Source organism: Pan troglodytes, chromosome 5 (assembly GCF_028858775.2).
Source record: "Pan troglodytes isolate AG18354 chromosome 5, NHGRI_mPanTro3-v2.0_pri, whole genome shotgun sequence".
Taxonomy (NCBI): domain Eukaryota; kingdom Metazoa; phylum Chordata; class Mammalia; order Primates; family Hominidae; genus Pan; species Pan troglodytes.
The window spans coordinates 36817929-36839207 of record NC_072403.2 but is presented as its reverse complement, the minus strand read 5'-3'; the positions used below and the strand labels follow the sequence as shown (position 1 = coordinate 36839207).

Below are 21279 nucleotides of genomic sequence, written 5' to 3'. Positions count from 1 at the left end.
ACCACTGCATCCAGTGGCCATCTCCATTTTATTTATTTATTTTTTATTTTTTTGAGACAGCATCTCATTCTGTTACCCAGGCTGGGGTGCACTGGCGTGATCTCAGCTCACTGCAACCTCTGCCTCCCAGGTTCAAGTGATTCCCCTGCCTCAGCCTCCCAAGTAGCTGAGATTACAGGTGTGCGCCACCACACCTGGCTAAGTTTTGTATTTTTAGTAGAGACGGGGTTTGCTATGTTGTCCAGGCTGGTCTCAAACTCCTGACTTGATCCGCCCACCTCAGCCTCCCAAAGTGCTGGGATTATACGCATGAGCCACCGTGCCGGGTCTTTAGAAATCTACTTTTTAAAAATACTCTCCTCTGAGTGCTTCCTGTGCACACTGCTTAGGGCTTATTTGGCTGGTGTTGGGAAGGACCCTGTAGAAGGAGAAGGAAAAACTGGAAGGGGAAGAAGCCCATGAAGAAGGCAGGAGGGGTGGGATGGGGCAGCCAGAGCCAAGGTGCACGAACACTCCAATGTTAGCAGGGGAGAACGGATGCTGATGAAGGCGGCTTTTTAGACTTGATGGTGGGAAGACGAGGTGGGTCCTGACAGTATTTTGCACACTTGTGCCTCTCTTTTATTATATGCCTTCTTTGTGTGATCCTGCCTTTCCTAGTGAACTGTGAGCTCCCTGAAGGCAAGGCCTGTTGCTGTTTTGTTCACTGATTTATCTTCAGAACTAGCACAGAGTAGATGCTCAAAAAATGTTTGCCAGATGAACACATGAATGTCACGTTTGATATGATGTGACATCCAAGTGAAGATATTATTGAAAAAAAATTGAAAATAAAGGACTGGATTTCAGAGCCAAGGTAGACTTAATATGAGTTTGGAAGTTGCCTGTTGCAGTAATAATTTGGGCCTCTTAAAATGAACAAGCTCACAGAGATGCAGGGAGGAGCAATAGAACAGGATGTGCAAGGCAGGATCTCCAGGAGAGTGCCTGGGATAAGAGAGCAGAGAGAGGATGCAGGAAACAAACATCAAAGAAGCCACCACAAAGCAGCCTCCTGTTCATTCAGCCTAGGGCTGTTTCTGTTTATTCCAATTCCACAACTGCCTCCTCGCTCCCTTTTTATGGCATTCCATCCTACAGTGGAAGCGAAGGGGCTTTATAAATCTGCCTGACATTGGGTTGTAGTCATTAGGCAGAGAAACTTGAAACGTTGAAGGGACCAAGGAGAGAAGTCAGGTGAAATGGCTAGGAAGACAGGAATTCGGATTGTACTTCTCTTCAGGCTAATATCACCCACAGTTCCCGTATCCCTGGGATCCCAAGGATCCCTCCCTGTCTCTATCCGGGGATTATGAAAGCCCTACTGAAGATTTTAATTTAGGCAGTATTTCTGGAAGTGATATTTTCATTTGACTTGGCTTTAGACTTGGAGCCTAGCTCTAATAAATATTTAAAGATGATATTGAAACTAGAATTTTCAAGTTAGATACAAAGCATTTGTTGAGCAGCCATTAAACCCGGGATTCTAAGGAAATACAACACAGCTATTATTTGTGTTCATGCTTACAGCGGAGCATTGGAAGGGGAAGATGAAGGTGGGTTTGCTGCAAGGTGAAGTTGGGGGTCAAAATCGTGGTTAGTGGGGGTTAAGGTTAGTACTGGCTTTTGCAGAAAGGGGCAAAAAAGAAGTTCATCATTTTTGCTTGCTTTTTGCTTTTGCAAAAGAATGAGAATAAGCAAAGCAAACAGAATGCCTGGGACAGGAACCCTTGTCTCCTTCAGACTTTTTGTGGCCTCAGTGTCTTCTCCGATTGATGGATAATTCACTTACCAGTCTCAAGATTCCAAAGAGAAGCATCACCTGGATGCAGGAGGTGGGAGGTAATTTCCCTCACCTCATCTTGAAATAATCCATGTGGGAAGTTGTTATCTAGAATGCCTGGGTTCTAGAGGGCAGATGGGCTCCAGAGGGGGCCTTGATGCCTGGTGTCTCAATGGGACATGAAGTTGCAGGAAGAATTAAAAGCTTGCCAGGGGCAGGGTTCTGGGAGGAGTAAGATCAGTTGGGGTAGGTTCCAAGACAGTGGTGAGTGGGGACTGGGAATGCTGGATTCCTGGGTTCTGAGGGTTGCTCCCACAATATGTCTGGCTTAATTTCTTTTCTCACTTGACCATAGCTGTGGCATTTATAGTTGCCACCAGGCAGGGGAGGCCGTAACTTCTGGACGCTCCCTCTCCAGGGAGGGGTATCTTAAGGCCATGACAATATGAGGGAAGAAGCAGGGAGCGGGAGAGAACAAGGGAATCACATCTGTGGGAGGAGAGGAGACCCACCCTCCCAGCCAGAGGTCAGCAGAAACCTGTTTTCTCTGGGATGTCTCATTTCTGGGACAGAGGCCTTTGTAGGAGGCAGAGGGGAGAAAAATGAAGGTGACTGTGTCCCAAATCATTGGATCTTCTTACTTTGCCAGCACCTCTCCAGGGACAGCTGGGCACTGTGAGGGGAGGATGCAGAGCCTGTGACTATGAGGCCAGTTAATGTGTCTCCGGGGACAGAGGCTGGCAGAAAAAACCCTGACCTGGGATACTGGCGGTGAGGCCAGAAGAAGACTCTGGACGTTCAAGGAGCTGGAAAGGGAGGCCTGGACTCTGGAAGAAGGGGCTGGACACCCTCGTGCAAATCTCAATTACACCCTGTTCCTTAGGTGGTCCCTATAACATCCCACCCATCCAGGTGGGGCTGCCTTGGTGTCAGAGAACCTGGCTCCACTGAGGAACAAAGTGAAATTGAGGCTTGGAGAAAATAAAGCAAGCCTTCTGTTCCATAGGAGCCGTGTGGGTTTGAACAGGGCTCTTCTCTGAGCCTCGGTTTTCTCATCTGTAAAGCAAGCTTTATAAGAACTCTTATAAGGTCTGTAACTTCTTATCAGGCTTGTAAAGCAGGCCTCGTAACTCGCAGGGTGATCGGAGGATCACAGGTGCGATGTACGTGAAAGCACAGCACAAACGGGTGTCAGTTTTACGGCCAATGTCACGGGGGTAGGAGCGACGCCCAGGCCCGTCAGTCCGGGCCCCTCCCTGGGGGCTGTGGGCTGGGAGGAGGGGATTCGGCGCAGTAGGGCTGGGGCGCTGCGGGGGCGGCGGCCTCGAGCCACTAATCTGAGCTGTCCGCAAGAGATCAGAAGCCGCCCGCAAAGCGGAACCTGGAGGAACGAGGGAGGGCCGCAGTCTCGGGGAACCGGAGCCGTCGCTGCGACTCCGCCGGGACAGCAGCTTCCGGCGCCCCGGCAGCCTCCTGCCCTCGGGGCACTCGCTCCCCCGAGGTGTACTCCCCGAGGGCTGGGGGAGCGCATTCCCTCCTGTCCTACTGATTAAGTAATTATCCCTAATGAGGGCCCAGCCCCGGAGCTTGTTAAAGGATTTCCGCCTAGATTTCAAAGTGATAATTAGCGGGGAATGGAGAGGAAAGTGGGAGGGAGACACCCGCCGCGCCCCAGGGCCCACAGTCCGCCTTTGCCGGGCGAAGAACCTCCCCATCCCCCTTATACACCCTTTGACCTCCAGTGCTGCATTTTGGTGTCTTGATAGGGGAGGGGTCTGTCCGGTTGGATGTTTAGGACTCTAGAGGCAGAGGTGTTTTTATTTCGTTTTGTTTTTGAATTGGGGTCCAGGCTGAGTTTAGGGGTTTCTGCATCCCTCCCAGGGCAGAGAGACACTCCTGTCCTGGCAGATGCCACAGGCTGAGTCACCGTCTACCCAGACAACTAAAATCCAGGCATCTTCCTCCTTTTCTCGAGGGCTCTCCAGCCCCTTCCAGAGCCCAGGTGTCCCTCTGCCTCCTTTCTCCAGGGGCCTAAGTCTGGGTCCCTCTGGCACCTGGCATGCCCGCTTTCTGAGAGTCAAGCTTCAATCTTGCCCTTAGCAGAGCGGGTCTCTGGTGGGAGATTCAGTAATAAGGGCCTTCCCAGCCCAGCCAGGGCCAGATAGTTCAGTGACATCAGTGTCAGGGTTGGGATTACTGACCATGATAGGTTTCCAGCTTTCAGCAAATGGGGCTGCCCAAAGGAGCAGACAGCGAGTGACCTGTGGCCCTGCTGTTTGATTCTGGATGGAGTTACGTTTAGGAGCCTGGCAGCAAACTGGGGCACCTGTTCAATTAGTGATGATGCCATACTCTGGTAAGAGAGCCAAGGCTGCATGGGTGATGGGAGGTTTCTGTTGGGACTGACATGGGCACACAACGGTTTTGGAGCAGGGCTGGTGTCCTAACATAAATAGGGGGCATAGTAGATGCTCACGGAGTTGGGCTTAATGAATTAGGGTGTTGTTTTATTCTATATAGCACCTAACTTGTGACAACTCTTGTTGAATTATTTAATTTTAATTTTCCTGTCTTTGTGTCTCAGGTGAGAACTATGTCTTATACTTCTTTATATCCTCAACAGAGTATATAATAGTTGCTTTAAAATACTTGCTTATTAATTGACAGGTTTTTCTACTCATTTTGTCACCATGCAAATAAACCCAGCCTGGACTGAGGCTGGCTCTTATCTAAACCCAGAAAGGAGCCATTTTTGGAGCAATAGAAATTCAGCCTCCCCTTTCTTGACCCTCCATAGATTGCCAGTCCTGCCCTCCAGCAACTCTGTCTCCTCCACTTCTGTAAGGTCTCAGCCAGAGCCAGGAACGCCAGTCAGAACTTTCTCCCAATGGATAGTCTAATAACTATGATGCCCTTTATAAACATGTTATACTTTATTATAAAAAAGGTCAATAGACAGAAGGAAACTATCATCATCATTCTCCTTTTCCCCCTCTGCCCAATCAGTAATAAGGTGAAATGGCCATAAGAAGAGAGAGAGAAAATCCAGAAAACACACACAGATGAAATGCCTACAAGGAGGAAAACTGGAATCTGGGGTGAAGGTGGGAGGAGAGAGAATGGGGACAGTAGAGAAGATGGGTAACTTTTATGAGATAAAGCTACAGCTGACTTTTGGTGGAAGAGACAGGAAAATAAATGCTGAGACACCATCAGGGAAGGTCTGGGGTGGAGATCAGTGGGTGAGACTGCTGGCCAAATAAAAATCCCCTCCTTGCGTGTCCACCCACAACCCAGCAAGCCAAACCAACAGGGCGTCCACTGTAGACGTTTAGGAAAACTAAGGGATTTGGGAGGAAGAGGAAGCAACCATGTGGACGAGAGATATTTATGATTTCTTCTGGACTTTTTTTTCTCCAGGGCATGGAGAGAGTGGAGAAGGAAATAAATTCTCTTTTCTTCTTGGATCCGTTTTTTTTGTATTTTTTTTTTTCATTAAAAAAATGGGGGGGGTGGGCAAGGGTCCTGAGAACTCAGAGATGAGCCTGTTTACACACAAACTCTTAAGTAATAGTGAATGGAAATAACATAATGCTGTCCTGAAACCCAGAGACTGTGCCCTCATTCCCTCCCTTTCCCCATAAACCCCACTCACAAGTCAGTCTGGGGCATTGCCTATAAGGCTCCTGTCCTTCCTTTAGGACTCAGTGCAGTGTTCTGCATTGGTGCCCCCACAACATGTCCATCAAACACCTTTTCATTCTCAGACCATCACCTTCTACAGAGAATGTCTGCTCGTATTATTCATTCTTTCTTCTTTGTCCCCTAAACTTACACCCTCCTTGCTTATCACCTCATTCCCCAACCAGTTTCAAGAACAGATGAAGGGTTAATACTGGTAACCGTCAGTATTCTCTGCCCTTCCTGTAGTCCAGGAAATAGAAATTGTGAGTCCAGTTCCTCATCCAGGAAAGGGGCAGAGCATGGAAGAGCCAGGGCTGGGCGCCTACTCCAAGATCACCGTGGGGAAGGGATCTGGCCCATGCCAAGATTCTGCTGCTCCATCAGGTAGACCGGGTAGGAATTGGGGCCACCCTCATCCTCTGCATCATTGTACTGGGTGTTCTGGGTTAGTGTGCGGCGTGTCCGCATCATATAGGAGACCTGTGATTGGGATGAGAAAGGAGGAATGAGAACCATCTGCGATTTGTTTTCTACAACACTCACCTCAGGTCTTGATTCTATTCTCAAGATTCCATCCATACCTTGATGTTTATTCCAGCTCCAGGTCCAATACAATAAGTCCCAGCTCCATCTCCAGTTCCCCACTCTACCATATTCTCCTTGTCTTTACACCTCCTATTCTCATACCCCAGACTCTCCACCCCCCACACTTTCTCTTTCACACCCTTTCATTCTCAGCCACAGCCTTCTCCCCAATTCCAGCTTTTTACCTCCTGTGTATTTATTCTTTCTCCTTAGTGTTCACCAAAACTCTCCCTCTATTACTGTTCCTCCCACTTCTGCCATGTCTCTTTTCCTAGACTCATTATTCCCTGTAACTCTGACCCCTAATGTATCCTCAATTCCCTATCCCATAGGTTGATTTCTGTGGGGCACATCTGTCCCTTACCAAGAAGATCAGGCCAAGGAACACCAGGAGGAGAATCACAGCCACCAGGACCACAATAACTATGGCCCATGCAGGGAATGAATCATTCTCTCCCATCTGTCCAGCGTGGATACCTTTCTGTGAGCCATCTTTATTGAGGTATGGATGGCTCTCGTTGCCTGGGGCTTCTGATGTGATAGAACTCAGCTTCGTTCTAGATGTAATGAGGGTGAAAGAACCAGTGGGCACCTGATGAGTAACTTCAGTTTTATTTAGATCAGAAGAGGTAGTAGTGAGAGATTTGTCTCCTGTGACCTTGACTGAAGGTTTTATAGTCTTTGTGACTGCTGCTGTTTTTTCTGGGTTTTCTGTGGACTTTACTGGGGCTATTATGGTCTCAGTGGTCAGTGTGGTGTTCCCCGGGTTTTCTGTAGGCTTTTCTGGGACTGGTATGTTTTTCCCTTTGGTGCATATGGTCTTCTCTGAGTATAGCGTAGGCTTTTCTGGGGTTCTTGTGGTTTTCTCTGTGGTTGACGTGGTCTTTTCTGGGTGTTCTGTGGACTTTTCTGTGACTTGTGTCATCTTCTCCTGGGCCAATGTGGTCCTTTTTGCATGTTTTATAGGCTCTGCTGGGGCTGGTGTGATCACATTGGCTGATGTAGCCCTATCTCTATGTTCTGTAGACTCTGCTGCAGATGAGGTGATCTTGTCATTGGGTGATGTGGTCCTTTCTCCATGTTCTGTAGGCTTTGCTAGGGATGGTGTGATCTTCTCATTGGCCGACGTAGTTTTTGCTCCATGTTCTGTAGGCCCTTCTGGGGATAGTGTGATCTTCTCATTGGCCAATGTAGTCTTTTCTCCATGTTCTATACGCCCTACTGGGGATGGTGTGGTGTTCTCATTGGCCGATGGGGTCATTTCTTCGTGTTCTGTAGGCTCTGCTGGAGATGGTATGGTCTTCTCATTGGCTGATGGTGTCCTTTCTCCATGTTCTGTAGGCTCTGCTGGGGATGGTGTGGTCTTCTCATTGGCTGTCCTTTCTCCATGTTCTATAGACTCTGTTGGGGATGATGTGGTGTTCTCATTGGCCAGTGGGGTCCTTTCTCCATTTTCTGTAGGCTCTGCTGAGGATGGTGTGGTGTCCTCATTGACTGTTGTTTCTCCATGTTCTGTAGGCTTTGCTGGGGATGGTGTGGCCTTCTCATTGGCTGTCCTTTCTCCATGTTCTGTAGGCTCTGCTCGGGATGGTGTGGTGATCTCATTGGCCAGTGGGGTCCTTTCTCCATGTTCTGTAGGCTCTGCTAAGGATGGTGTGGTCTTCTCATTGGTAAATGGGGTCCTTTCTCCATTTTCTGTAGGCTCTGCTGGGGATAGTGTGGTCTTCTCATTGGCCGATGGGGTCATTTCTTCATGTTCTGTAGGCTCTGCTGGGGATAGTGTGGTGTTCTCATTGGCTGTCCTTTTACCATGTTCTGTAGGCTCTTCTGGGGATGGTGTGGTGTTCTCATTGGCTGTCCTTTCTCTATTTTCTGTAGGCTCTGCTGGGAATGCTGTGGTCTTCTCATTGGCTGTGCTTTCTCTATTTTCTGTAGGCTCTGCTTGGAATTGTGTGGTCTTCTCATTGGCTGTCCTTTCTCTATTTTCTGTAGGCTCTGCTGGGGATGGTGTGGTGTTCTCATTGGCCAGTGGAGTCCTTTCTTCGTGTTCTGTAGGTTCTGCTGAGGATGATGTGGTCTTCTCATTGGCATATGGGGTCCTTTTTCCATTTTCTGTAGGCTCTGCTAGAGATGATGTGGTCTTCTCATTGGCCAATGGAGTCCTGTCTCCATTTTCTGTAGGCTGTGCTGGGGATGGTGTGGTGTTCTCATTGGCTGTCCTTTCTCTATTTTCTGTAGGCTCTGCTGGGGATGGTGTGGTGTTCTCATTGGCCAGTGGGGTCCTTTCTCCGTGTTCTGTAGGCTCTGCTGAGGATGATGTGGTTTTCTCATTGGCAAATGGGGTCCTTTGTCCATTTTCTGTAGGCTCTGCTGGGGATGATGTGGTCTTCTCATTGGCTATCCTTTCTCTATTTTCTGTAGGCTCTGCTGGGAATAGTGTGGTCTTCTCGTTGGCTGTCATTTCTCTATTTTCTGTAGGCCCTGCTGGGGATGGTGTGGTGTTCTCATTGGCTGTCCTTTCTCTATTTTCTGTAGGCTCTGCCGGGGATGGTGTGGTGTTCTCATTGGCCAGTGGAGTCCTTTCTTCGTGTTCTGTAGGCTCTGCTGAGGATGATGTGGTCTTCTCATTGGCAAATGGGGTCCTTTGTCCATTTTCTGTAGGCTCTGCTAGAGATGGTGTGGTCTTCTCATTGGCCAGTGGAGTCCTGTCTCCATTTTCTGTAGGCTCTGCTGGAGATGGTGTGGTGTTCTCATTGGCTGTCCTTTCTCTATTTTCTGTAGGCTCTGCTGGGAATGGTGTGGTCTTCTCATTGGCTGTCCTTTCTCTATTTTCTGTAGGCTCTGCTGGGGATGGTGTGGTGTTCTTATTGGCCAGTGGGGTCCTTTCTCCGCGTTCTGTAGGCTCTGCTGAGGATGATGTGGTTTTCTCATTGGCAAATGGGGTCCTTTGTCCATTTTCTGTAGGCTCTGCTGGGGATGGTGTGGTCTTCTCATTGGCTGTTGTTTCTCTATTTTCTGTAGGCTCTGCTGGGGATAGTGTGGTCTTCTCGTTGGCTGTCGTTTCTCTATTTTCTGTAGGCCCTGCTGGGGATGGTGTGGTGTTCTCATTGACTGTCCTTTCTCTATTTTCTGTAGGCTCTGCTGGGGATGGTGTGGTGTTCTCGTTGGCCAGTGGGGTCCTTTCTCCATGTTCTGTAGACTCTGCTGAGGATGATGTGGTTTTGTCATTGGCAAATGGGGTCCTTTGTCCATTTTCTGTAGGCTCTGCTGGGGATGGTGTGGTCTTCTCATTGGCTATCCTTTCTCCATGTTCTGTAGGCTCTGCTGGGGATGGTGTAGTGTTCTCATTGGCTGTCCTTTCTCCATGTTCTGTAGGCTCTGCTGGGGATAGTGTGGTGTTCTCATTGGCTGTCCTTTCTCCATGTTCTGTAGGCCCTGCTGGGAATGGTGTGGTGTTCTCATTGGCTGTCCTTTCTCTATTTTCTGTAGGCTCTGCTGGGAATTGTGTGGTCTTCTCATTGGCTGTCCTTTCTCTATTTTCTGTAGGCTCTGCTGGGGATGGTGTGTTGTTCTCATTGGCTGTCCTTCCTCCATGTTCTGTAGGCTCTGCTAGAGATTGTGTGATCTCATTGGCTGATGTGGTCTCTTGTATGTTTTTTGTAGTTTTTGTCAGGAGCTTGTCTAAGGCAACTGTTGTTCTGGAATCTTCAGTTTTTTCTGACTCTTCTGGGGTTCCTGTGGTCTTGTATGTTGTTTTTGAGGCTGCTGTGATTTTTTCTGGAAAAGATGTGCTTTTTTGCTTGGTCTGTGAATTGCCTGAGTTGTGGAAGGAAGTTGTAGTCTTATGTGAGCTGGTACTTGTCTTATCCAAAGTACTCATGGACTTTTCCAAAGGTCTTCCAGTTTTATCTGATTTTCTTGTTACCGTTGATTTGCCTGTTGTGGACTTACGACAGTTTATTTTGCTCTTGGGTGCTGACGTTATATGTTTTTTTCCAGCGGATTCTTTATGTGTGGTGGTGGAGTCAGCAGGATCAACAGAGCGCTGGTTCCGGATCATTGGGTCTTTCCCTTGGTTGCTGGAGTTTTCTTCAGAAGTGGGAGGAGCCTCATGATTATCTGTAGAGCTTTTGTGGTCTGTAGTTTTGGAGTTGCCTGTAGGCTTGTCAGTTGGCTTAGAATGGCGTGTGGTGTTGCAGTGGCGTTTTTGCTCATGGATTTCTGTAGATTTAGGGAGCTCTGGAGGTCTTTGTCCTGAATGCAGAACAATGTGATCAAAAGGGATACTATAAACAAGGCCTGGAGTGAGGGGAAATATGTGATCGGATGTTGAGAGTTCCCCAGTTTTCTGATATTCTTGGAATGTAGTAGCACCTGTGGAGGGAGAGAGGCAAATAAGAATCTTCCCCATGTTCTTCTCCAACTCCGCCTTCCCACCTCCTTCTCTAGGGGATCTCTTTGTTCCCCCTGATATGACTCCCCAGCCGGTCTCCTCTGAATACTATGATATCTATTCCCCATTCTCACCTCCAGCCCCTAGGCTCAGGCTGTGCCTTCAGCAAGCATGCCACCTCATCCCCTTCCGCATCTCCTCAACTCTCCATCTCAAGGCCTTCTGGCTTTAAGGCATCTTTTCTGATCCGTCTAAGCAGATAAAATCCAGCTTCATTTCAGTGCTTGAAAAGGTCTTTATTCACCATTCTGTCCTGTTACCTTCAACTTCACATTACAGTTGTTTGCGTGCCTGCTGACCTCCACTCCCTGCCATGCCTATCCAATGGTAAGGTTTTGAGGGCATGTATGGACTAGCATTTTACTGTGCAGGTGCCCCTTTAGGGTCTGTAACTTATGGAATGGAGTCTTCTTTTTATGGCGTAGCTGAGAAGACCAGGAGTAAACGTTAGACTCTTCACCTTTCCAATAACATTCTAATACCATCCCAAATGTAACAGTGTGAGAAATTGAGGTAAGACCTCTGGCAGAACTTCCCATAGGGATTAGCAGGTAGACACAAATTGTGAGTGAGAGATGCATAAGAAGAATGGAGGATGGGTAGAGTAAGGAGATGGGAAGCTTTCATTTCGGTGATAAAGTTGGATGAGGGGAATGGATGAGATGACCCAACCCTTATGGTCACCCCACTGGGTCCCCCTCTTCACACATTTAAAGCCAACTGGGGATAGATGAAGGGGGCCATCTTGAAAGGAAAAGATATCTGCTTGGGGGTCCTGACAGGAGTAAACGAGGCAACTAGATTGTGGTAGGGACTGACTATGTTTAAGGACAGGGTGTGAGAGAAAACACCCCTATCAGTGGACAGATACACACCTTAATTCCATGGAAAAACAAACTGATGGAGACAGAGGAGATGTCTCTGATACCTAGCCAAAAGAGTGAAGGCCAAGAGATCACCAAAGAGTGAAAGAGATAGTGTCGTTACATAACTGAGGTTTCTGGTCCCTGTTAGCTCAAGGCGGCAACCGGAACCTGGACCTATTCCCAATCAGAAGAAACCACAGTCCACCTGCCTGCTGATGGGCAGAATCGGCCTGGGGAGCTTAGTCCTTGAAAGAAATATGGGCAGGACAAGAAGGGTGTGAGGGTAATAGAGAAGCCCAAGTCTCTGAAAGGAATTGAGAGTGAGGGGAGAGAAGGGGGCTGAATGATCAGGCCTGCACTCCACTGTCCCAATCCCATTACCTGATCTTCTTGGCAGCAATACCAGTAATAGCTATTGTTTATTGGACACCTTCCCTGGCCCCAGGATGTGGCTGGTGGCCTCACAGACATTCTCTTTCTGGATTCTCTTCTATGGTGATTGATCTCCCAATGCTCCATAAGGCTCTTTGGAAGCAGTCAACTTCCCCTATTTTACATCTGAGAAATTTACATTTCACGGAGGAAAAGTGACCTGTACATAGTCCCACAACAATAGCAACGGGCAACTTTTCTAGAGCTCTACAATGAGACAGGCAGGTTCTACAAGTGAGGGCATACATTAACTTATTTACTTTTCACAAGAACCTGTTGAGCTTGAGAACTATCCTATTCTCCAAACTTTATAGATGAAGAAACAAGGTTCTGAGTGGTTAAGTAATCTTCTCAAGGACACCCAGCAAGTAAGAGGTTGAGACAGAATCTGAACACACATCCTGGGCTCCCGGGCCCAGATCATTGCTGGTTAAGACCACAGTGCACAGCCAATAGGTCAGCCCAGTCTTTTAAAGAAGGAAAGACACTGACATGTGTGGACTACCTGAAAGGTGCTGTTCATATATTTGTTTATTTAATCAAATAATTATGAACCTGTGAAGTGAGGATTGTGATCTTACTGTTTTACAGGTGGGGAAAGGAGACACAAAGAGGTTAAGTAATTGGCAAAATTAGACTTTTCACTGTGCCACAGATGTTTTTAAACATGATAAGGGATGAATGACTATCTATTGAGTGAATAAAGGAGCTGGCAGCAATGCAAAGGGCATTTTCCACTGGCCTTAAAGAATCAGAGGACAGGTTTGACATCCAGGCTCGGTCCCTCAGCGGTTTTGCATTCTTGCTCAGGTCACTTAAGTGCTCTGAAGCTCCATGTTCTCGACTGTGAATAACCATGATGCTGACTGCACCAGCTTAATGTGAGGATTAAAGGAAGTATGGACCATGGAAGACTCTGGAGCACAGAAGCTGTTTAAATGTTTGTTGAATCCACATTGTAGTCTCTGAAATAATCTCGTGCTTTGCCCTGTCCTTCTCCTGGTAGTAAGGGGAGCCTGAGCAGTAGCCCTACCCCTCTGCCTGCTCCATTCACCTCTCACCTGCTGTGGCCACCTTCTTGAAAACAGCAGCCTCTGCATTCCTGGGCCACTTTCTCTGCTGTGTTTTAATAACACAGCACTCATCACTTTCTGATATGTGATAAATACAATTAAATTTCCACAATGGCAAGGCTTTTTTTGTTTGTTTGTTTTTTGAGATGGAGTCTCACTGTGTCGCCAAGGCTGGAGTGCAGTGGTGCGATCTGGGCTCACTGCAACCTCCACCTCCTGGGTTCAAGTGATTTTCCTGCTTCAGCCTCCTGAGTAGCTGGGACTACAGGCATGTGCCACCACGCTCAGCTAATTTTTTGTATTTTTAGTAGAGATGGGGTTTCACTGTGTTAGCCAGGATGGTCTCGATCTCCTGACCTCATGATCTGCCCGCCTCAGCCTCCCAAAGTGCTGGGATTACAGGCATGAGCCATTGCATCTGGCCAGGGTTTTTGTTGTTGTTGTTGTTGTTTGAGATAGAGTCTTACTCTGCACCAGGCTGGAGTGCAGTGGCGTGGTCACAGCTCACTGCAGTCCTGACCTCCTGGGCTCAAGCAATCCCCCCACCTCAGCCTCCCTGTCAGCTGGGACTACAAATGTGAGCCAGTATGCCCCCTCCTCACCTTTTTTTTTTTTTTTTTTAAGACACAGGGTCTCACTATGTTGGCCAGGCTGGTCTCAAACTCTGGTCTTCAGTGATCCTCTCATCTCAGCCTCCTAAAATATTAGGATTATAGGCATGAGCCACTGCACCTGGCCTGGCCTGGCCTGGCCTGGCAGGGATTTTTATTTGTTTTGTTCATCGCTGTCTCCAGCCTAGAACAGTGTCTGGTCCATAGGAGGCACTTTGTAAATATTTGTTGAATAATGAATGAAAGAATAAGACTGATGAAAACTCCTTAGAAGCCTTGCCAACAACATTTCATCATGCATGTTAAGTAAAAACCAAATGTATTTGTGACCTCCACAGGCTGGAAGACCAAGGGCGACTTCTGCTGTTCAGTAATTGAGCTCTGAGATTAAAAGATGTTGAAAGAAGTCCTCTGGCCCACCAATTCTGGGATACCAGTTGTCATCAAACCACAGGATCACAGTCCATAACTAGACTCAGATAACAAGATTTTAGAATTTTAGATCTGCATCAAACAGTTGTGGAACCATAGATTGTAAAAAGCTGAGGTAAAGCTCAAGGGATTCCTTGGTCCTGACGCAGCCAAGAGGCAAATCAGTGTAAACCCCCAGGACAAGAGGAGCATCTCTGCCCCAGACGATCTACTTTGGTAGTGACTTATTTCCCTAGGAAGTTTTCACCAGGAGATATTCATTCCACGTACAACCATCATAGCCCGAAAAGAACTGTTTTGGTCACTGAAGAATAGGCAGGAGGTGCAGAGAGGAAAATCCAACTTTAGCACAAGACACTGTGGGTGGATGCTCAGCTGGGATAAAAGAATAAGAACAAATCCCACAACATCAAAACGATGCACAATGCTAAAGGTCCCCGCCATCTGCTTCGTTCACTCATTTGAAAGGGAGGACATCGGCTGGACACGGTGGCTTATACCTGTAATCCCAGCACTTTGGGAGGCCAAGGTGGGCCTGAGGTCAGGAGTTCAAGACCAGCCTGGCCAACATGGCGAAACCCCGTCTCTACTAAAAATATGAAAATTAGCCAGGCGTGTTGGCAGGACCCTGTAATCCCAGCTGCTCAGGAGGCTGAGGCAGGAGAATCAGTTGAACCTGGGAGGCAGAGGCTGCAGTGAGCCAAGATCATGCCACTACACTCCAACCTGGGCCACAGAGTGAGACTCTGTCGAAAGAAGAAAGAAAGAGAGAGAGAGAGACAGAGAGAGAATGAAAGAAAGGGAAAGGGAAAGAAAAGGAAGAAAAGAAAGAAAAGAAGGAAGGAAGGAAGGGAAAGGAAAGGGAAGGAAGGAAGGGAGAAAGACAGAATATCTTGCTAAGCAACTCATGCCTTGGAGTCGCTGTCAGGGCACGCTGTCCCAAAAGAGCATCTCTAGTGTTTCCTGGTATCCTTACCCCCATAAATGGCATGCTCCATTTGCAATAATGTGGGTAAATGCTTGTTAAAATACCTATACAGTATGAGTTCAATAAGTGGCTTAAAACGCAGACATAGAAAAAGAAAAGCTGGTGGGCACAGTTGTTCACACCTATAATCCCAGCACTTAGGGAGGCTGAGGCAGGAGGATCACCAGTTTGAGACCAGTCTGGGCAACATAGCGAGACCTGTCTACAAAAAAAAAAAGGAAAGCTAAAGGGAGATATAATCAAATGATTGCTTGGGGACTAGGGAGTATACAGAGATTTTATTTTTCTTTCTTATTTTTTCTATTTTCCATTTTCTACAATGAGCATACATTATTTGTGTTATAGAAATTAAATCAAATAACATTTGTTATAGGAAAATGTTCTTGTTAGATTCTTCCAAGGACCCCAGCCCCAATTCCCATCTCCTGCCTCACCTGTGCTCCCTCAGATGGTTTCATCTAGACTGCACCTGTGCTCCCTCAGATGATTTCATCTGGGCTGCACCTGTGCTCCCTCAGATGATTTCATCTAGACTGCACTTGAGCCTCCCTCAGATGATTTAATCTAGACTGCGCTTGAGCCTCCCTGTGATGATTTAATCTGGACTGCACCTGTGCCTCCCTGTGATAATTTAATCTAGACGGCACCTGTGCTCCCTCAGATGATTTAATCTAGACTGCACCTGTGCTCCCTCCGATGCTTTAATCTAGACTGCACCTGTGCCTCCCTCTGGTGACTTAATCTGGACTGCACCTGTGCCTCCCTGTGATGATTTAATCTGGACTGCACCTGTGCTGCCCTCGGATAATTTAATCTAGATTGTACCTGTGGTTCTGTGACTGCATGATGCAGACTCTGGGGTTCCAGGATCTAGTTATCTGTCTGGGTGTTGACTGGTCCTGTGGACAAACGTCAGGGTCTCCTCACCAGAATGGTAGACTAAAGGGCTTCATCCGTCCCAGTTGTCCCTCTTCCCTTCCTGCCCTGGCCTCTCTCTCTGCTGGGCACAGCCATGCACCAGCTCTGATTCACACTCCAGTTCCACCCGACCTCATCACAACCCGAGCCCAGCCTCAAGCCCTCCCCACCTGTAACCCACTCACTCTCGTCTTCAAATTCTGCAGAATGGCAGCAGCCAGCTCCCCTTGTCCTCCCCACCCCTCCCTCCATGCCGCCCAGCCACGCCTATCTCCTCTCCGAGACCACGCCCACATGGCCCCATCGGAATCTCAGGAATTCAGATCTCCGCCCTGAAGCAAATCTCAGAGCGACTGTGTATGGAGTGGATTCCCTTCCGCCCCCTGCAGGTTCCTCTTCCTTAAGCTGCGAGATGGAAGGAGGAGAGAGCAGCCAGTGGACAATCCGCCTGAGAGGAAGGGGAAGGAAAGGCGGGAGAGATGGGGCCGGGAGGTGTTGGGCGGCTCTGGTACCTCTGTCTCCAGACCCTCAAGGTAGGGGAGACAGACATCAAGTCAGGGCACAGACAGGACGCACTGCTGAGAACTTTCAGAGGCAGCTCAAAGATTCCTCAGTCCCCGCCATTCACCACCCACCTGCCCCTGCGTCCACCCCTGGCCGCAACCTGACTGTGCTCAGGGAAGGGGCACTGCCTCTAATATCACCCTGTGGATGGCTCTGTCCTTGGATGACTGTCCAGTGGGTAGACAGTGTCTCTGAATCTGCTGTTCTACATCTGCCTTGTGGAGACCCTCCTCCAAATTGCCCAGGCCCTCCACACCGCCCCTGTGTCCAGCATCTCTGCTCCCCGGGTTCAGTAGCAGTCCGTTTCTTGACTAAGTGAACTAATTTCATAATTTCATCTTATCTTTAGGGTTTGTTTTGTTCGTCGAACTTGTCCATAGTCATTTTCCCATCAAAGCCCTGAGATGTTTCCCAACTGTAAGACAGGGACAGAGCCTTTGACGCACACTTTTCTGAGTCGCCGTGTGGATTAAATGAGTAAATGTGGATGAAGTCCCTAGAGCAACACCTGGTGCAGTGTAAATGCTCTGTAGGCATCAAATATTGGTACGGCCGGGCAGCAGCATCCAGCCCATTTTACAGATGGTGTGGAAGGCCAGAGTAGGCAAATGGGTCAGAGTCAGGACTGGAAGCTAGTTCTGCACAAAACAGAGCTCTCAGGAGAGAAGCTCCACCTGTCCCCCCAGGGCTGGGGGCAGTGGAGCTGGAATCCCTGCTTACCTCCCTCTAGCTGTGAGATATGGGACATAATCACTGTGAATCCACTCTCCTCAACTATAAGATGGGATATTATTAGCCACCTCAGGGGATGCTGAGATGAAATGAGATGAGTCTCTGGGCACGGTGGCTCTCACTTGTAATACCAGCACTTTGGGAGGCCAAGGCAGGCGGATCACTTGAGGCCAGGCATTTGAGACCAGCCTGGCCAACATGGTGAAATCCTGTCTCTACTAAAAATACAAAAAAATGAGCCAGGCGTGGTGGCAGGTGCCTGTAATCCCAGTTACCCAGGAGACTGAGGCAGAAGAATCGCTTGAACCCGGGAGGCAGAGGCTGCAGTGAGCCAAGGTTGCGCCACTGCACTCCAGCCTAGGCAACAGAGCAAGACTCCTTCTCAAAAAAAAAAAAAAGAAGAAGAAGAAGAAGAAGAAAGAAATCACCATGAGCAGCTGTGAATTCCGTGCACGGTGCTCAATGAATGTCAGGTGCCTACCCCCACCACCCAGGGCTGCCAGCCTCTACAGTGTCTTTATGCAAACTTGAAGAAACCCCCTCTGGATGGGTGCAGCCCTGTGAGCCATGTTGTAAAGAGCAGAGCACAGGCTGGATTTCATCTCCTACTACACGTCCCTTAGCCAGCAAACTTGAGCAGAGAACGCTCTAGACAACTGTCTGTAGCAACCCCGTGCCCGCTCCCTTCATTCATTTCTATTTGTTGTCCAATGCTATGAACACTAAGAAACAAGCTGTTTCTGTCTTCTGTACCCCCTGTGGGCATCTTACCTGCCCCCCAAGAAGCTAGAAGGAAGAGGAGGCAGCACTGGAGGCCAAAGGCGGAGCAGAGGCTGTGGACCGGCTGGGCCATGTCGGAGCTGGGTGGCTGCTTGGGGACCATGGGCTGCGGACCCCTCACCTTATATGGAGCCAATCTTGACGTCATGGGGGCTGGGGCTCCTCAGGACTAAGTCTTAAACAAATGGAGCCACCCCAACCCACAGGGGAGCCCTGATAAGAGGAGACCGCAGCTGCTGCGTCATGGAGCCAGGCACCTGGGTGCCTGCCGAGGGGTGGGATCTGGGGGCAGGGCAGAGGAACCAGAAAGGAGCAGGCACCTGAGCCAGCCCCAGTGGAGGGAAGTGAGGGTCGCGCCTCCAGGGCTCTGGGGAAGTGGGGAGCAGATGGCTCAGTTCTAGAAGGACTGAGCTCTGGCTGGGAGCAGGATGGGGTGGGGTTCACGTTCTGATCTGTGTCCAGCTTCACGCGCACCCTCCCACCTCTCCCGCATCAGCCCAGCTTCCACACCCCTTATTCACACATGGTCATTCTTGCCACCTTGGGCGGAGCTGTCCGCGAGGATCAGGTGAAAGAGCAAAGGCGAGAGAAAGCCCTCGAATGACCCTTGCTGCAGAGAAAGGTGCTTCATGATGTTCAGAGGTCATACAACAATATGTGGAGAGTGCAGAGGCAGTGACAGAGACAAGACACAGAACCACAGGGACATATGTCACACCCCTCACCAGGGACACAGACAGATCAGGCCACCCAGAGGGACCGAGGCCAAGATCTTTGGCCAAGAGATACTCGGCGTACAGGGGCTTCTGCTTTCGCTCTACCTCTTCCCTCCCACATCAGCTCAGCGGCTGTCTCTTTGTCTCGAAGTCCCCATTCACTCCTATACAGAAATGCAGACATCTCATTTTTAGGAGCACCCCAGAGCTCCCCCTTCCCTTCCTCAGTTCCTGCCTAAAGCAAGCATTAGCTCAGAGACTCCCTTGTCTCCCCAGTGACAGTGCCTGGGGCTGGAGTAGGGGAGGACAGACTCCCTGGGTCTCTAGCACAGAGAAGTCACAACCCCTTTCTGCCCACTGTGGGTCTCCATGGAAAGTAAGCACCTTGGATCCCTGCTGTGTCATCAGAGCCTAGGACAGTGTCTGGCACACAGCAGGCAATCAATAAATGTTTCCACTCCGCCTGGATGGAGTGGAAGCCAGGGCCGGAGGATGCCTTTCTGAGGGAAATGGGGGCAGGCAAAGGCCATAGAGAGGTCCAGGACCTGAGGGCAGGAGGCCAGGCCCTCAGGGCATTTGGGCTCATGAGAGGACTAGAGAACTGGACATGTGGGTTCCTCTCCTTACTTGGTGTGACTTGTCCCTAAGCCCTGGGCAGGGCTGGAATAGGTGGGAAGAGGAGAGGAGGCCAACTGCTTATTAATGTGATTAATGGGAGATTAATGAGGCTCCGTGGAGTCAGGCCAAAGACTGACTACTCAGAACTGGGCAGCCTGCCTCCCAGGCAATATATCCTGCAGGATGGAGAAACTAAGGCAGACACAGGCTGTCCTCTGCAACTCCATGTGGACTCGGGTGACTGACAGTCCCCCTTTTCACTGGTCCCCTTCCCCCCCCTTTCCCCAGGGACCCAAGCCTCTAGGACGGTGGTTCTGTACAGGGAGGAGTAATTTTGCCCACATCAAGGAACATTTGGAAGTTTCTGGAGACATTTTTGTCACAATTTGGAGTGGGATGCTACTGGCATCTAGGGGGTAGAGGCCAGAGATGCTGCGGGACATCCTATAATGCCCAGAGCAGTCTCCACAGCAAAGAATTATCCAGCCCAGGACACCAATTGTGCTGAAGTGGAGGATCTCCGCTTTAGAATAAGCACTAACCAGTGTTTGTGAACGAACACCCCCTTCCCCTCTCTCTGAGCTACAACTCCACCCCAAGGACGCTGATGTCTGGGATGGAGAAACCTGGAGGTAGGTGGAGGCCCAAAACAGTCTCTTACAGTCAGTCTATGTTGCTTCATCTGAGCTGGAGGCTGAGAGGCCAGTCACGAAACAACCCTGCCAACTACCATTGTTTGGGCATTTCTATGTACTGAAGAATGTACTAAGCACCTCACCTATGAGTTATCACCTGTCACCCTCACTTTACAGATGAGGATAAATGAGCCTCGGATCAGGGAATGACTTGCCCTGGTAACTGGCAGAGACCAGACTTGGCCCTTCCGGGCCCACATGACACAAAAGCCCATGCACTTGGGCAAACCCACAGCATCTGGGAGACAAGTGGAGGAAGTGCCATTTTATTTAGCAATAACTTGTTCACCACCCTCCCATAGCAGACCGAGGGGGCACCACAGAGGAGGGTCCTGCACCTGCCCTGAGGGGAGAGAATCAGAGGGCCTTGGGGGCTCAAGAGCCAGCCTGAGGGGGCTCCCTGTGGAGGGAAGTGAGAAGGGAAGCCGTGAGCAGACTGTCCTCAGCTAAAGAGCTGCGCTGGTCGTCGGGGAGGAGGGTGGGACTAGGAAGAGAGGGTGAGGGGCAGGGGTTCCAGCTGTCCAGACTTGGGCTCCGTGAGGGCTGGAAGGTGCCTGCAGACCACTTAGCCCTGGTCCTTCCTTCTACAGATGAGAAAACTGCCCTCGGAGAAGCTGGGCACCTTCCCGCAGTCTGCATGGCTGGCGGCAGGACAGAGAGCAGAATCTTGTGACTGACAGTGAACTCCTCCTTACGCTGTGGGTGGAAGAGACCTGGGGGGGCCAGTGACCCCAGGAATCTACCTGCAGGAAATGGTCCCGGCTAAGGTGAATGGGATAGGGGAGTCTGGGAATGAGACTATCTGGGAGAGGAAGAAGGAAGGCCAAAGGGTAGGTGCTCAGCTGCCCCAGCCCCACCTTTCATTTGACAGAGTAGCGCTGGCTGGCAGCCTCCCCCACATGGTGGCAGCTGTAAGGGGTCACAGAGCCACAGCCATACCCCAGACTCATCTCCCTCCGGAATTGGCAGGCCTGTGAGATGAGGGGAGGGTACGATGGGTTAATCTAGGAACCCAGGAACCTGCTGCTCGGCCCAGCTCTTCCCATGAACTGCTGCTTCCTCTCAGCAACCCAGGCACTCAGCATTCCTCTTTGAGCAAAAACAGCAATAATAATGAATAAGGCTGTATATTGAGCACTTACTATAATACATGCCAAGCACCATTAGTGCTCTCTTTGCATAAGCTTATTTGATCCTCCCAACCACCCTTTGAGATGGATGCCATCATTCTCATTTCATCCAGGACTCAATTACCTCATCTGTAAAATGAGGAGTAATATTTCCTATGTCACTGGCTTGCTGTGAACTAA

At 49.4% G+C, this 21279-nt stretch overlaps 1 protein-coding gene and 1 non-coding gene across 5 annotated transcripts; one reads left to right on the top strand and one right to left on the bottom strand.

Moving 5' to 3' along the window:
* Positions 1–3187: 3187 nt before the first annotated feature.
* SFTA2 (surfactant associated 2) lies at positions 3188–20736 on the top strand. Of its 4 annotated transcripts, none has more exons than XR_008548803.2 (4): positions 3188–3375; positions 4040–4178; positions 6424–6593; positions 20560–20736. It is a non-coding gene; the product is annotated as a surfactant associated 2 (transcript). The 4 variants fall into 4 exon arrangements; XR_010157964.1 differs by lacking the exon at positions 20560–20736 and adding an exon at positions 13865–15320; XR_010157963.1 differs by lacking the exon at positions 20560–20736 and adding an exon at positions 12653–13033.
* MUCL3 (mucin like 3) lies at positions 4734–18013 on the bottom strand. The gene is made up of 3 exons (XM_016956720.4): positions 17932–18013; positions 6456–10465; positions 4734–5986 (listed from the first exon to the last, which is right to left on the bottom strand). The coding sequence occupies exons 1-3, from the start codon at positions 18011–18013 to the stop codon at positions 5840–5842; spliced, it is 4239 nt and encodes a 1412-aa protein (XP_016812209.3). The 3' UTR covers positions 4734–5839.
* Positions 20737–21279: the final 543 nt, after the last annotated feature.

Bases quoted from the DNA above. Each gene is read 5' to 3' on its own strand.
- MUCL3 (XM_016956720.4), bottom strand. From the start codon at position 18,013: ATGGCCCAGCCGGTCCACAGCCTCTGCTCCGCCTTTGGCCTCCAGTGC. The intron at 10,466-17,931 runs GTAAGATGCCCA...CTCCCTCCACAG, and splicing joins TCTAGCTTCTTGGGGGGCAG to GTGCTACTACATTCCAAGAA. The intron at 5,987-6,455 runs GTAAGGGACAGA...TCCCAATCACAG, and splicing joins TCCTTGGCCTGATCTTCTTG to GTCTCCTATATGATGCGGAC.